Source organism: Podarcis filfolensis (assembly GCF_964270895.1).
Source record: "Podarcis filfolensis genome assembly, chromosome: 12".
NCBI classification, from domain to species: domain Eukaryota; kingdom Metazoa; phylum Chordata; class Lepidosauria; order Squamata; family Lacertidae; genus Podarcis; species Podarcis filfolensis.
Window position 1 is genome coordinate 51,469,722 of NC_139614.1, and position 16,533 is coordinate 51,486,254.

Below are 16,533 nucleotides of genomic sequence, written 5' to 3' on the forward strand. Positions count from 1 at the left end.
TTACTGTGCCCTTCAAGCCCTAAACTGTGGTTGATCTTAGCTACAGTTTGTGGAGAGTAGCCAGCTTGCGTAACCCGCAGTTTGGGTTGTTAAGATTAAGCATGGCTTGTTGGATTTGGACAAACGGACCAGCAGTGGTTAATCGGAAGCAGAGAGTTTCCAAATGCTTCCTCGAACCTTCCGATGTCTCATTCAGGTCACGATAAACTGTGGCTTCTTTTGATGCCTAAATGCAGCCTCTCCAAGAGAGGACTGGAGACGAGAGTGCACTCAGAGGTTTTCTGAATCACTTCCCTTCCTCCATTCATTGAGGAGATGAGTAATGCGGTGATTTTATTTTTCATTAATACAAATCATTCTGGTTCCCAAGCATTGCTGTTTTGCCAGAAAGCTGCAGCCAAGGTTGAAGTAGGAGGGAATACTGAACAACACTTGAATAGAGAGCAGCTTCCACTATTATTTCCATTTATTTATTTATTTTCTCTCTCATTTTTTTACTTCAACATTCTCTTTTAGTCGTTCATTTCTTTATCTCTCTCGGCTCCTGTTCCTGCTTCGTCTCCAGAGACCGAGGCACGCTGTAATGTCAAATGCGCTCACACTTAGCCAGTGAAAACCAGTCTGCTTTGAACTTAACCTTGGCCAAATCCATAAAACAGGACAGAGGTGGGGAAACCAAGGGCCACATGCCCTTCTAGAGGGCCACACACCAGTGGTGGGCAGGACCAGAGGTAAATTGGCAGGAGCATTGGATGTGAGTTTTTCCACTGAAAAGTAGGCCGCAGCCCAGCCACACAAAGGCCAGAGGTTTCTACATAAACCGCTGTCAGTTGTAAGGGCAGGTGGGTGTAGCTTGAGCAAAATGGCGTCACAGGTGAAATGAGGAGGCCTCTTGTGCCTTATTATGCCCACGGACTTGAGCTTCTTCATTGTTTCCTTCGATCAATAAAACAGGAGTTGAGAAAGATTGTGTGCCCCTTCTCCTCTAACTCAAGCTCAGAGCCAGCAGATGGCTTCTCCCATGGCTTCATTGCCCCAGCAAGACCCACCTTCTAACCCCTCCTCAAGCTGGTCTTCCAAGAAATGTGATTGGAGGTCATTGAATGATCTTGGACCATTAATGGCCTTTCTGCTTTGCTGCTGTCTTTCTGCTTACCAGTCTCTTGTGGCGGTGGGGGGAGGAAATCATGTATGACAGGCATGCCCAACTTCAAGTGGGCTGTGATCTACTATCCAGTATAAAAAAAACAACTGGCAGTGATCTACCACCCTCCGAAGTAATTGAAGTTCAATCAATCAATCTTTATTTCACAGACACAGTAGAGTGGTACCTCAGGTTAAGTACTTAATTCGTTCCGGAGGTCTGTACTTAACCTGAAACTGTTCTTAACCTGAAGCACCACTTTAGCTAATGGGGCCTCCTGCTGCTGCCGCGTCGCCGGAGCCCGATTTCTGTTCTCATCCTGAAGCAAAGTTCTTAAACTGAAGCACTATTTCTGGGTTAGCGGAGTCTGTAACCTCAAGCGTATGTAACCTGAGGTACCACTGTAGTTATGTTTGGATATCTTCATGACTGATCCAAATAGTTATTAGATGGAGAAGTAACTAAACAAGTGAGAAAAATCAAACTATATATATTTATATTAGTTTACACAGATCTGAGGAGCCAGTCAGAGCGCACCAGGCGCTCTCTCTCTCTCTCTCTCTCTCTCTCTCTCTCTCTCTCGGCATCCCCATTCCCTCTCTCCACCTCAGTCTTTCCCCTAAAAAGGTAAAGGGACCCCTGACCATTAGGTCCAGTCGCGGACGACTCTGGGGTTCCAGCGCTCATCTCGCTTTATTGGCCGAGGGAGCCGGCGTACAGCTTCCGGGTCATGTGGCCAGCATGACTAAGCCGCTTCTGGCGAACCAGAGCAGCGCACGGAAACACCGTTTACCTTCCCGTCGGAGTGGTACCTATTTATCTACTTGCACTTTGACGTGCTTTTGAACTGCTAGGTGGACAGGAGCAGGGACTGAGCAACGGGAGCTCACCCCGTCGCGGGGATTCGAACCGCCGACCTTCTGATTGGCAAGTCCTAGGCTCTGTGGTTTAACCCACAGCACCACCCACGTCCCAGTCTTTCCCCTACTGTTGCTTTAAATCACAGTTGACTTTGTGCAGCCTGCGACCGACAAAAATCAGTCCATGATCTATGAGTTGATTGTGATTGACGTGTTGGACACGCCAGATGTATGACATCTTGAGCTTCTTGAAGGAAGAGTGGGTGCAATTATGGCTGATAAAAAACTCCTTGCCAGATAAAGACATTGCTAGGCAAGATCTGGAAGAAGCCATGAGCCCCACATCTCCTCTTCCTTGTTTGATCACTGCACTTATAAGACAAAATCTTGACACCGGCATCCTTGCTTCCACACCTCTGCCCTTCCAACAGCAAGTTCCTAGACCCTGAATGCAATTTGTTCATATGGCCAAAATGACCTTTCGTTTCTCTCACGGAAACTCTGCAGTTTATCAACGTTCCGTCGCTCGCATCTTTGATTCCATTGTACCAGAACCTTTCCTCTCTCTTGCCTCCTTTATACAACGTTTTCTCTTTCTTTTCTTTTGCAGAGATTTGAAGAGCTCGTGGCAAAATCTTCTGGGCTCCTCACACTCCAGTCACAGGAAAAGATCTAAATCTGTTGCATGAAGACTGCGGTTTGGTTGCTTGTCAAGATGATCGCCTGCTGGAAAACCTGTGTCTTGGCAGCCATCTTTCTTCCTTTGGTAAGTAACCCTAGGAGTGTTGCCATCACATCAAGCTACCCTCCTACAACCTGCATTCTTTTAGGGTAGATACCCTGGTTGCCTATGCAACTCTCCATTCCCACAACCCAGAGGTTGTTCAAGTGCGGAAAGGGGAAAAGAAAAGGCCAGTTCCTGAATGCACATTCATGGTATTTTCAGCTGTGAGGGAGACATTTAACCTTTCAGTTTCTGGGAGTGAGGAAGCTGTGCTTAGGTGAAGGGAGCCTCATATGAATCTAACCAGACTCATGGGTGTCCACATGAATTTTTCCAGGGTGGGGGTCAAGTTTAAAGACTGAAAGGCAGGGGTGCAGACCAGCGTGTCACCAAAAAATGGAATAACGCCTGCACATTTTCTTTCATATATCAGGTTTTACAAATTCTAAAAGCCTTTTTGTAAAAGGAACGTGGAGATTGTGTTTCATGGCAGGGCTGAGGAGGGCAACTGTAAAAAAAGGTAAAAGGTAAAGGACCTCTGGATGGTCAAGTCCAGTCAAAGGGGACTATGGGGTTGTGGCACTCATCTCACTTTCAGGCCAAGGGAGCTGGTGTTTGTCCGCAGACACTTTTTCCGGGTCACGTGGCCAGCATGACTAAGCCGCTTCTGGCGAAACCAGAGCAGAGCACAGAAATGTCATTTACCTTCCCGCCGAAGCGGTACCTATTTATCTACTTGCACTTTGACGTGCTTTCGAACTGCTAGGTTGGCAGGAGCTGGGACCGAGCAACGGGAGCTCACCCCGTCACAGGGATTCGAACCACCGACCTTCTGATAAGCAAGCCCAAGAGGCTCAGTGGTTTAGACCACAGTGCCACCCATGTCCCTACTGTATCTCTTCCTCACTGCAGATGTTTATGCCCAGATCCCTCCATTGTTTGACCCCATGGTGAAGAGATTTGAGTGGAGAGTCTCTTGACATGTAGAATTGTGTCCTGAACTCGTGGACCAAATTGTCTTCCGGTATAGAGATATTCAAGTGAGATATTGTCCCTGGGGGCGGGGGACGGGATGGGGATCAGGGGATTCCCTTAGCTTGGCCAAAAAACAAACAAAAATCAGAAAAACAGTGAGTTAAATCTTTGATTTTTGGGGCACTGTTGCTGCAAAGTCTTAGTGGTAGTAGGTTATCTTCATTTCTTTGAGGGGCTGCTGACACCAGGTCCTTCAAGCGGATTATATGGACTGCAAACCTATCTTTTGAAGGAGGCAATAATTGTAACTTCACATTGTAAAGAGTGTCCGAGTTGGTGAGAAATGATATGTATCTTTGGAAAGAGAGAGAGAGACACAGAGATAATGTTTCCCCATTAACACTACTTTGCCTTTGTTCTTTTGGAGCCAATATGTTCATTACAAGAGCAATGCTGGGTCATTAATTTTCTCTAATGTTGTTCATGGCGGCCTACAATGGTGGCATTTGCAAAGCAGTTGCTTCTGGATTTCTCTGCCTGCCAAGACAGTTACTTGCTCGCGATTCCAAGAGACCTATTGGGCTTCCACAGTTTTGGAAGCCCCGTGACACCTTCTCTGTTGTCATCCTCTGTTGTCCTGCCCTGTGTATTTACAGACTCATATTAATTCTTATCCATACATAAATGAGAGCTGCAACGAAGGCCCCAAATGCGCTATTCATTTAAAGCAGTAGCATACTAGTACTTTAAATACTTGTGGCTCCTCCCCACCCCCCAATTATCCCGGGAACTGAAGAATAAGGGACATTCTATAGCTTGCTGTGCATCGCCTCATCCCCTTCTCACACGACTTGTTCAGTCTTCTGTTTAACATAAAAAAGTAATGGTCCCATGACAGTTAAGTCCAGTCACGAACGACTCTGGGCTTGCGGCGCTCATCTCGCTTTACTGGCCGAGTGAGCCGACGTTTGTCCGCAGACACTTTTTCCGGGTCACGTGGCCAGCATGACTAAGCCGCTTCTGGCAAAACCAGAGCAGAGCACAGAAATGCCATTTACCTTCCCGCCGAAGCGGTACCTATTTATCTACTTGCACTGGTGTGCTTTCGAACTGCTAGGTTGGCAGGAGCTGGGACACAGCAACAGGAGCTCACCCCGTCGCGGGGATTTGAACCACCGACCTTCTGATCGGCAAGCCCTAGGCTCTGTGGTTTAATCCACAGCGCCACCCGCGTCCCTCTGTTTAACATACCTTTCTTTAAAAGATCATTGGATGGATTCAAGGAGGATAGGTCCACCTGCAGGTTCTTGTTATGATGGCTACATTCTCCCTGCACTGTCAGAGTCAGTTTGCCCCTGATTATCATTTGCTGGGGATCTCATGGAATCTCAGTGGCTTCTCATGGAAGCTTCATCTAATGGAATCATAGATTTGGAAGGGATCTTGGGGATCATCTAGCACAACCCCTTGCAATGCAGGAATATGCAGCTGTTCCATATGAAAATCGAACCTGCAACTTTGGTATTTTCAGCACCACGCTCTAACCAACCACCATACATAGGACCCACGTACCTACGGGACTGCCTCTCCTGGTATGCCCCACAGAGGACCTTAAGGTCCACAAATAACAACACTTTGGAGGTTAGATTGGTCTCAACTAGGGCCAGGGCAAACCTAGACAGCATTTTAAAAAGCAGAGACATCGCCTTGCCAGCAAAGGTCTGTATAGTTAAAGGGTTTTCCCAGTAGTGATGTATGGAAGTGAGAGCTGGACCATAAAGAAGGCTGATCGCCGAAAAATTGATGCTTTTGAATTCTGGTGCTGGAGGAGACTCTTGAGAGTCCCATGGACTGCAAGAAGATCAAACCTCTCCATTCTGAAGGAAATCAGCCCTGAGTGCTCACTGGAAGGACAGATCCTGAACCTGAGACTCCAATACTTTGGCCACCTCATGAGAAGAGAAGACTCCCTGGAAAAGACCCTGATGTTGGGAAAGATGGAGGGCACAAGGAGAAGGGGACGACAGAGGACGAGATGGTTGCATAGTGTTCTCGAAGCTACCAGCATGAGTTTGACCAAACTGTGGGAGGCAGTGGAAGACAGGAGGGCCTGGCGTGCTCTGGTCCATGGTGTCACAAAGAGTTGGACAAGACTAAACGACTAAACAACAACAACAGGGTCAGGGCCTTTTCAGCACTGGCTCCAACTTGGTGAAGCGCTCTGTCACAAGAGACCAGGGCCCTGCGGGACTTGACATCTTTCCGCAGGGCCTGCAAGACAGAGCTGTTCCGCCTGGCCTTTGGTTTGGACTCGGTCTGACCCTTATGTTTCCCTCCCCTTATGGTATTGATTTATCAGCAACTTTAAAATGAGGCTGCATTTTTAACTGAATTTTAACGTGTATTTTAAATTGGTTTCCCCCCCTCTTTTTCACCTATTATGTTTTTACTGTGATTTTATTGGTGTTAGCCACCCTGAGCCCGGCTCTGGCCGGGGAGGACGGGTATAAATAAAATGTATTATTATTATTATTATTATTATTATTAGTGTGTTGCACTCAGTCCTGGTTTGTGGGCTTCCCATGGAAATCTAGCTGGCCACCGCGAGAACAGGATACTGGACTGTGTGGGCCTTTGGTCTGATCGAGCCGCCCAGCACTTATATTATGGCTGCTGTCAAAGTGTTTTTGACAGGGAGACCAAGCAAAGCCGCCACTGAGGAGACGCAGGGGTGAAACCTACAGCACACATGTCCCCTTTAAGCTGGCTACAAAAGATGCGCGGGAAACAATTTGATTTGTGAGTCACAACGTTGCCTTGAGGGCTTTGAGCTGAATTCTAAAGCCAACTGCAATGCAGGTGTTTGAATTGCCAGTAATGATTCAATCAGGTGGATTTTTGGCGCTAAGGACTGGCACTTCCTCCAGATGCCTTTGTAGCGCTTCAAGGTTGGAGTGCGCAGATAATAAATGGTTCCTGCCTTAGGCTGCGATTAGTATGATAAGGCTGGTTTTTAAGGGAAGGCGCGAGCGGCACTCTGCTGTGCTAATGACAGGGTGTTAAGGAACACTGTGAATGGCAGAGAGGTAAATACAAGCCCGGGAGAATATTGGGAAGAGGAGGGAGGATTGCTCAGTGGTGGAGCTCAGTCGTTGCATCTGCAAGGTCCTTGGTTCAATCCCAGACATCTCCAGTTACGAAGGATCTCAAGAATAGCAGGGCTGTCCATCGGAGACCTTGGAGATTTAGGCAGCACTGCATTCCATCTTCCTGACATTTCCTTCTCTGATAACTTTCACGTTTTATGTGACCTTTCACACAATATAAAAGACACTTCTGAAAATCTAGCGGAATCTAGCAGGCGTTTGGTGCTCATTTCCATGTCAATTGCTTCCCAGTTGACCCAGAAATTGAGGGCGTTTTGTGCTGTATTTCCACCTGCCCAAGTTTTCATAGATCGTACCATCGCCCCTCCCTTCCCAAATGCAAAGGAGGTAAAGGTAAAGGGACCCCTGACCATTAGGTCCAGTCGTGGCCGACTCTGTGGTTGCACCGCTCATCTCGCTTTACTGGCTGTGGGAGCTGGTGTACAGCTTCCGGGTCATGTGGCCAGCATGACCAAGCTGCTTCTGGCGAACTAGAGCAGCGCATGGAAATGCCATTTACCTTCCCACTGGAGTGGTACCTATTTATCTACTTGCACTTCGTGCTTTCGAACTGCTAGGTTGGCAGGAGCAGGGACTGAGCAACGGGAGCTCACCACATTGTGGGGATTCGAACAGCTGGCCTTCTGATTGGCAAGCCCTAGGCTCTGTGGTTTAACCCACAGCGCCACCCGTGTCCCCAAATCACACATGCACACACCAGACAAAATCAACGGACCCTGCAAACAGGAGGGAGAGGCAGGTAATAACAATAGTTTCTGCATCCCATTGACTTGGTCAGTGTTTTTCGCACAAGAAGCAAATAGCATTTGGGGAGAGTTGTTGTTATCGGCTTCCCCATCTTCATCAGGTTTTTGAAAAAGCTGAGCTCAGTGAGGGGCAGGGGGTGCGGGGAAGTAGAAAAAGGAAATGCTGGAAAGAAATTGCAAGGAAATAGACTTGCCTCGAGCCACTTCAGATTCGGCTATTAATAACCAGGACGAGGAAGGAGACTATTCAAGGCTTTAATAAGCATGTTGCTGAATATCTGCTGCTGAATCAGCAGCTTGCTTAACTGTGTTGTCAGCTTACTTAGGCCCTGGCAGGGAAGTCTACAGGGTGCATTAAAAGCTGGAGGGGAGCTGATGATATACAAATAGGAATATTGATAAAAATTGGACAGGCATCCCTTTTCTGCTGCACTCCTTGAACATACCTTCTCTCATGGACAGATCACACTGCTCTGCCATTTCTCTGCCAGCTGTTTTGGACAGTCTCGTGAGTCTACGACAGGGGTCAGCAAACTTTTTCAGCAGGGGGGCTGGTCCACTGTCCCTCAGACCTTGTGGGGGGCCTGATTATATTTCGAAGAAAAAAAATACAAATGAACGAATTCCTGTTGTTGCTGTTTAGTCATGTCCGACTCTTCATGACCCCCTGGACCAGAGCACGCCAGGCCCTCCTGTCTTCCACTGCTTCCCACAGTTTGGTCAAACTCATGCTTATAGCTTTGAGAATACTGTCCAACCATCTCGTCCTCTGTCATCCCCTTCTCCTTGTGCCCTCCATCTTTTCCATCACCAGGGTCTTTTCCAGGGAGTCTTCTCGTCTCATGAGGTGGCCAAAGTACATGCCAACGAGCGCTGACCTCCGGGGATGCGTGCATTTATCAGACCAAAACCAACCCGGGCTCGCCCGGCCGCTTTGGTGACTCTAGATAAACTTGGGCCGATCGCACGCCCCCGTGGTGGCGACGACGCATTCGAACGAACTCCTATGCCCCACAAATAACCCAGAGATGCATTTTAAATAAAAGCACACATTCTACTCATGTAAAAATATGATAATTCCCTCACCGTCTGCGGGCCAGATTTAGAAGGCGATTGGGCCGGATCTGGCCCCTGGGCCTTAATTTGCCTACCCATGCTCTACAAGATTTTGGAGAGGGCACTCCATGTATTCCTGTGTCTGTGTCACTGTCTGAGCTGACAAGCTGCATTCTTTCACTCTGGCTCTCTCTTTAGTTTCCCCTGTGTCCAGAGATCAGGTTATGGCTGCTCCCTGCTGTTTCTCCCTCCCCTCTGCATTCCCCTCTTATCTGCTCTCTCTCTGTGCCTGTGTTCTCATTCCCTGTCAGTGAAGGAACAGAGCTGACAACATGTAAGCTTTTGCAGATACCAATACATACAAAGCATCTCTGTTGCTCCAAATAAACTCCAGCAATTCAAGACGTAACACTGGACAAGTAACACTGACTAACAGACAGGCTGACTTCAGACTCACAGAATGATACTACCGAGTTGACTGCATTAACCACAGATATAGTTGGGGCACTGGGCCCTTACCATAGCAACTTAACTGGCTGAACAGTAAGAAAATAAGGAGAGCCTCATGGATCAGGACAAAGGGGGTCCAGTATCCTTTTCCCACAGTAGCCAACCAGATACCGATGGGAAACCAGCAAGAAGCATTTGAGCACAGGAATAACTTTCTCTCTTGTGGTTTCCAGACACTGATATTCAGAAGCAGCTGCTTCCAGCTGGGGAGGCAGACCATAGCCATCCTGGCTAGTAGCCATTGATAGCCTCATCCTACGGTGATTGTTAGAATTCCTGCTCCATGATTGCAGTCATGGGATTGTTGTCTATCACATAACGGTGTGTGTTTTGACTCCACAGAGTGGGAAGTGACGGAGACAGGATATTTGTGTTACTGTGTTCTGTGAAGTGGGACTATTGTCCTTTGTTCTTTTTCTCTTTGCTGTCTGATGCTAGAGAGAGAGGGAGCCATGTTGCAGTGCTCCGTGTGTGTTTATATGTAAATAAAGTAGATTAGCCAAAATGCTGAGTTGCTGAGGTCTGTTACGCAAGCTGCGAAGACGCTGTGGATACCTAAGTGTGCTGGTGTCTGTTGGCATTGGTCTCTGTGATGTTCGGGCTGAAGAAAGCTTTTGAAGCTCCCGAACGAACGACCAGGAGGGAGAGAACCTGCCAGTCGGGCATGTGTCTCTGCCAGGGTCTTACTCAAGTGTAGGACGAGCTCCTGACAATGACTGGTATAGGTGCCATTTTTCCAGTTTGTTGTCCTATCTCTTCCACTTCCGCTTCCTCTTCCTTTTCTCCTTTATCTCTCTTATTTTTCTCTGTTAGATATGGCAGACTTTTGTGCTATTCCATGCCCAATGCAGCCACAGCCAGCCACCCTGGCAGACATTTTGCGACTGGTGCCCACAGCACTTTTCTTAAAACTCAAAACTCTGGCCCCCAAAAGTTGGTGCTCCCATTACCTATCAAGTGTTGTGCCGGGGCTGAGCTCCTGACATCTTAGTGTACATTCACGAGATATGCACTTGATTTAAAGGCCATTGGTTTAAACTCAAGAAAATTAAACCACTGGCAACTATCCCAAATGTCTGGCTTTTGCGTGCAGAAATTGGCTTGGAGACTTTAAAAAATGGACTCCCCCCCCCCCCTATTATTCTTTGCCATTCAACTGGCAAATTTACTCGAGTCTGAGGGACAATGTTTAGCCAAGGTCACCCTTGTCTCAGTGGTAAATTTAAACCTCTCCAGCCTTCTATCAGTGATGGCTCTCTGTCCCCTTTCCCCTTTTTAATCAACTCACCTGACTTCTTATTTGGAAGAGCAGATGTCTCTCAGTCCTTCGGGCATCTCAGTGCCTGGGCTTTTTTGCCATCTGTTGAAAACTATAAGCAACTCTTTTGCTTGCAGGGCATAACTTTCTCCTGCCCTTGGAAAGGCACAGAACGTAGGCAGTTGCCGTATGCCAACTCAGTAGAGGCACAAGCTGGTGTAGCTATAACTTAATATCGTCTATGGGACACGGGTGGCACTGTGGGTTAAACCACAGAGCCTAGGACTGTTGTAGTCTAAACTACTGAGCCTCTTGGGCTTGGCGATCAGAAAGTTGGTGTCTCGAATCCCCGTGACGGGGTGAGCTCCCGTTGCTCAGTCCCTGCTCCTGCCAACCTAGCATTTCGAAAGCACATGAAAGTACAAGTAGATAAATAGGTACTGCTCCGGTGGGAAGGTAAACAGCGTTTCCGTGCACTGCTCTGGTTCGCCAGAAGCGGCTTAGTCATGCTGGCCACATGACCTGGAAGCTGTACGCCAGCTCCCTCTGCCAATAAAGCGAGATGAGCGCCGCAACCCCAGAGTCGGCCACGACTGGACCTAATGGTCAGGGGTCCCTTTACCTTTACTAATATCGTCTACACTAACTGGCAGTGGTTTCAGTCAGAGGGCACCCTGGAGATTCTGAGACTTGAACCCGGGACCTTTGCATGCAACAGAAGTCGTCAATGTGTAAGCCTGGGGGTCGCCAACTGCTTTGGGACAGTGGGCACTTTGGGACGTTGAGAAACCGTTGTGGGTACTAGTCAGAAAATGGCTGCCTTGGGAGATGGCATTACACAAAGAGCTGCTTTGAGATGTGGCATAACACAGAAGAGCTGTAGGGAAAAGAGTAGAAGAGTAGAAAAAGAGTCTTCTCTGTTTAGAATGGATGGGCGAGTAGGTTTCTGATCCTGGCATCCATTGAAACTGAGGTCTGTCTAAGGGGGTTTGTTCAATGTAGTAGTAGTAGTAGTAGTAGTAGTAGTAGTAGTAATACAGTGGTACCTCGGGTTACCGACACTTCAGGTTACAGACGCTTCACGTTACAGACTCTGCTAGCCCAGAAATAGTACCTTGGGTTAAGAACTTTGCTTCAGGATGAGAACAGAAATCGCTCGGCAGTGGCATAGCGGCAGTGGGAGGCCCCATTAGCTAAAGTGGTACCTCATGTTAAGACCAGTTTCACGTTAAGAACGGACTTCCAGAACGAATTAAGTTCTTAACCCGAGGTACCACTGTAATAATATTTATATCCTGCCCATCTGGCGGGGTTTCCCTAGCCACTCTGGGTGGCTTCCAGCAGATTATTAAAATACAATGATTAATCAAATATTAAAGAAGAAGAAGAGTTTGGATTTGATATCCTGCTTTATCACTACCCTAAGGAGTCTCAAAGCAGCTAACAATCTCCTTTCCCTTCCTCCCCCACAACAAACACTCTGTGAGGTGAGTGGGGCTGAGAGACTTCAGAGAAGTGTGACTAGCCCAAGGTCACCCAGCAGCTGCATGTGGAGGAGCAGGGACACGAACCCGGTTCACCAGATTACAAGTCCACCACTCTTAACCACCACACCGGCTTCCCTAAACAGGGCTGCCTTCAGAGGTCTTCTAAAAGTCTGATAGTTGTTTATTTCTTTGATGGGAGGATGCCACCACCGAGAAGGCCCTCTGCCTGGTTCCCTGAAACCTCACTTCTCGCAATGAGGGAACCGCCAGAAGGCCCTGAGAGCTGGACCTCAGTGTCTTGGCTGAACAATGGAGATGGAGATGCTCCTTCAATGTAGGTGATGCTGAATTATTGTAGACAGAAACTGAGCAGGAAATAGATATATTCTCTTATGGATCGTGGATGTTTACTGAGTACTGAGATCCTCTTCAGGTGCCATAGGAATTGGGAACCTTAGTACCTGTGGGTGCCCTGTCAGAGATCCCGTGGGGGGGGGGAGCAGACAGAGACATCGATTAAGAATCCATCAGGCATGGACCTCTCATTCCCCTGCTTCTGCCCCCCCCCCAAAGTCGCAATTTGGTCCAAAATTGTAACCACTTAGCATGACTGTACAGTGGTACCTCAGGTTACAGATGCTTCAGGTTACAGATGCTTCAGATTACAGACTCCACTAACCCAGAAATAGTACCTCGGGTTAAGAACTTTGCTTCAGGATGAGAACAGAAATCGTGCTCTAGCGGCATTGCAGCAGTGGGAGGCCTCATTAGCTAGTGTGGTGCTTCAGGTTAAGAACAGTTTCAGGTTAAGAACGGACCTCCAGAACGAATTAAGTTCATAACCTGAGGTACCACTGTACCTGTCTGACTGAGAGCATCTCGATGAGAGAGAGAGCATTTCCTGGATTCGATTGTCCACCTGCAACCAAAGTTGCACACTTCAGCAAGAGACATGCCACTGAAGACATAGGATTATTTTTCACACAACAGAATCTGAGGAAAGGCTCTTTGGACAACTTTGGGCAGTGATGTCATATCCCCATGGGGCACACTGCCTAGCAGGGCACAGATTCCATAGCAATATGGATGTGACAGGCAAGAGGGCATCTCGCTTGGGCTGGTGATGTCACCTGCTGACGTCATGATGCCAGCATTCACAGATGTGTGATTCACAAGTGTGGGAGGATTTGCTGCGAGTCGTGATTCCCCTTCTCTGAAATAACTGCATTTGGCCCCAGATTGCTTGCCTTCTATGAGTGCATAATGCCTTTAAACACGTTAGTCTTGACGTGGCCATAAAGTGATTGTTTAGGATAAATAAGTGCCTTCGGATGCTCTGGGGAGGGGAATGTGGTGAATAGACCACATTTATTGCCTGCGCTTCTCCTTCAGTTCTTCGCATTCCCATCTAAAGGCTTCGCAGAGACCCTGGAGATCAATTAGCAATAACAAGCTAGATGGATCAGCTTTGATCAGGCCTCTCCATACATCTAACATTCCTTTAAGGCACAAGAGTGAAATGTTGGTATGCATCATATGGAGACTGGCAGCAGATCAGAGTGACTGGGGGAACCTAGGCAGATGAGTAGGGTACAAATAAGGTAAAAAGTTAAACCCCTGGACGGTTAAGACCAGTCAAAGGCGACTATGGGGTTGCAGAGTTCATCTCGCTTTCAGGCTGAGGAAGCCAGTGTTTGTCCGCAGACAGCTTTCCGGGTCATGTAGCCAGCATGACTTAACCGCTTCTGGCACAACAGGACACCGTGATGAGTGCCAGAGTGCATGGAAATGCTGCTTACCTTCCTGCCGCAGTGGTACCTATTTAATAATAATAATAATAATAATAATAATTTATTATTTATACCCCGCCCATCTGGCTGGGCTAACCCAGCCACTCTGGGCAGCTTCCAAAAAAATATTAAAATACTGGGTTAGCGCCATCGGCGAATGGCGGAGTTCTTCTGATCGGGCTCCGTGGAAATTGGGTCTGCCCACTGCGGCGAAGGTGGGGACCCGCTAGAAATCCCAGGCGGAGGGAGCCTGGGAACGTGGGGTTCGGCAGAGCACCAGGAGCGCCTCCCCTACTCGCGGGGAACCCCAATTTGGGGCTCCGGTGCGAAGTGGGGTGAGCAGCGCGGTGCTGCGAACTGATTGCTATTTTCACGGAGGGAAGCCGCACAGCCATCACCGGAGAGCGCTGACTTTTTCCTGTTGACAATTGGACTCTAAACAAGTACCCGTGAGTAAAAACGGAAAATTGGATCAAGAAATACTTGAATTAGGCTCCGAAGCGGGAAGGTTCAAAACAGGAAGTCCGCCTCCCGCTTTTTGTAAATAGACTGAAGCAAAAACCTTACAATCTAATAGCCTGGAAAGTTGTTTTTAAAGGTTGGAATTTCCTGCATTTACAACTAATAAAACCCCCTTGGAAGCAGGTGAAAAGGGGGGGGGGGGAATCTGACTGTTTAAGCCTGCAGGAGAGGGAGTAAAGGAAAATAAGTTTCCATCGTCTCAAACCTGGGAACGGGGTGTCAGGACAGAAATTGCCGGAGACGTCCATTGATTGTACGTGGAGCATTTTGACAGATAGTTAAAAAAGAGAACCAAACTGACTTCAATGCTGCCTTCTGCATTTTAAAGAAACAAAGTATTTGAAAATTGAAAACTGAAAGTAACTTTCTTTTGTTGGACATGTTTTAAAAAGATGGATACAAATAGAAATTGTGTCCCCTAGAGGGAGCTTGTCAATTTGTTGCTGCAGTTTACTTGGTGACCTCACAGCTGCGAGATTGGGATTGTGGGACCAGCCGTTTGACCTTGAATAGAAATGTGTGGGGAGGAAGTTTTGGTGTCTGCTTTTTGCAAGATAAATGCTTTGCTGGAGCAGTTGCATGAGAAGACGGGTTTGATGAAGGAGAAGTTGGACGATGACTGCTGTAGCCAGTGAATATGGATTAACAGGAAACATAGAAATTATGCAGCGACCAACTCAGGAAATTGGTTCGACTGGGCAAGTGCAAGGGCAGATGAAGATGGAGGAGGCTGCGATCGCACCCCAAGCAACGCAAATGGAGAGATCCGAAGCCCTGCAGGAGCACAAGCCACTGTTTTGGAAGATTGAATTTGGAGTGGGCCTGGGAGAACCTGGAGTTAAGGAGGCTCTTAACTTTGGGAGGACTTGGAAATATGCTGACAACTATTTTTTGGATAGTTACTTTTTGGATTATAATGATGATGGCGGGGAGTGGGACTGTGGGGAATGGGCTAGTCTGATGAAGGAAGATGGATATAACTATCGGTTGGAATCCCCCAGAGACCTACTCCTCAAGGAGAAAGGGAAGAAATTAAGAAAGAAACCAATGAAAGATAAGGAAAAGTGTAAGCATAAACAAGAAGAAGAAAATCTGCAGAAGAGGCATAGAAGAGACTTAAGGGCCTCGGATATAAGATCACCAGGTTGATGGACTGGATGGAATGGACAGTAAGGACTGACATAACCCGAGACCAGGAAGAAGGGACGTTGGACAAAAATTAAAAAAAGCCTATATAAGGAAAATTTTTCTTTTTCTTTTTGGAATTAGTGTAAAACTAATGAAATATTAGGGAAAATGCTGGAATGGAATTATCTGGCTTTAGTAGAAAGGATATAAGGAGTTATGTATAAATATGTTTTAAATTTTGAACATTAAGGTTTTCTTTTTATGGTAAGACAAGGTTAAATAAATCAAGGTAAATTGAATGGCAGAATATGTCAAAAGATGGAAAGGACTTGTTGAGTCAACTAATAGGTTAGACTATCTAAATAAGAATGGAGAAAGACGGAAAGAATTTGCTGAAACAACGAATTAAATTAGAATACAAAAAGGGAGGTGTGAGGAGGTCAAAGAATTAAGCAAATGAAAAGATGTAATATGGGATTTGTCTTTTTTTCCTTTTTTGTTGTTGTGATGTATTTGTTCCTTTTTTTCTCATTTTTGTCCTTTTTCTTGTACTTTTGAAACTCTGAATAAATATCATTAAAAAAAAAACCAAAATATTAAAATACTGTAATACATCAAACATTAAAAGCTTCCCTAAACAGGGCTGCCTTCTTGCACTTTATTTACTTGCACTGGTGTGCTTTCGAACTTCTAGTCTTGGCAGGAGCTGGGACAGAGCAACAGGAGCTCACTCCATTGCGGGGATTTGAACTGTCAACCTTCCAATCGGCAAGCTCAAGAGGCTTGGTGGTTTAGACCACAGCGCCACCTGCATCCCTTTTATACAGGTTCAGTCCCTGGCATCTTCAGGTAAAAAAGGTAAAGGGACCTCTGACCATTAGGTCCAGTCATGGCCGACTCTGGGGTTGTGGCGCTCATCTCGCTTTATTGGCCGAGGGAGCCGGTGTACACCTTCTGGGCCATGTGACCAGCATGACTAAGCCGCTTCTGGCAAACCAGAGCATCGCACAGAAACGCCATTTACCTTCCCACCGGAGCGGTACCTATTTATCTACTTGCACTTTGACGTGCTTTCGAACTGCTTGGTTGGCAGGAGCAGGGACCGAGCAACGGGAGCTCACCCCGTCGCAGGGATTTGAACCGCCGACCTTGTGATCGGCAAGTCC

General features: G+C 47.2%; 1 protein-coding gene across 11 annotated transcripts in view; it reads left to right on the top strand.

The window, feature by feature from the left end:
- ADCYAP1R1 (ADCYAP receptor type I) overlaps positions 1 to 16,533 on the top strand; it is a 161,499-nt gene that overhangs the window by 38,801 nt on the left and 106,165 nt on the right. For all 11 annotated transcript variants that reach the window (XM_083579803.1, XM_083579807.1, XM_083579812.1 and 8 more), the window contains exon 2: positions 2,615 to 2,770. In XM_083579803.1, the coding sequence (XP_083435929.1) occupies positions 2,690 to 2,770 (81 nt within the window). In that variant the 5' untranslated portion in view covers positions 2,615 to 2,689. The remainder of the gene's footprint in view (positions 1 to 2,614; positions 2,771 to 16,533) is intronic.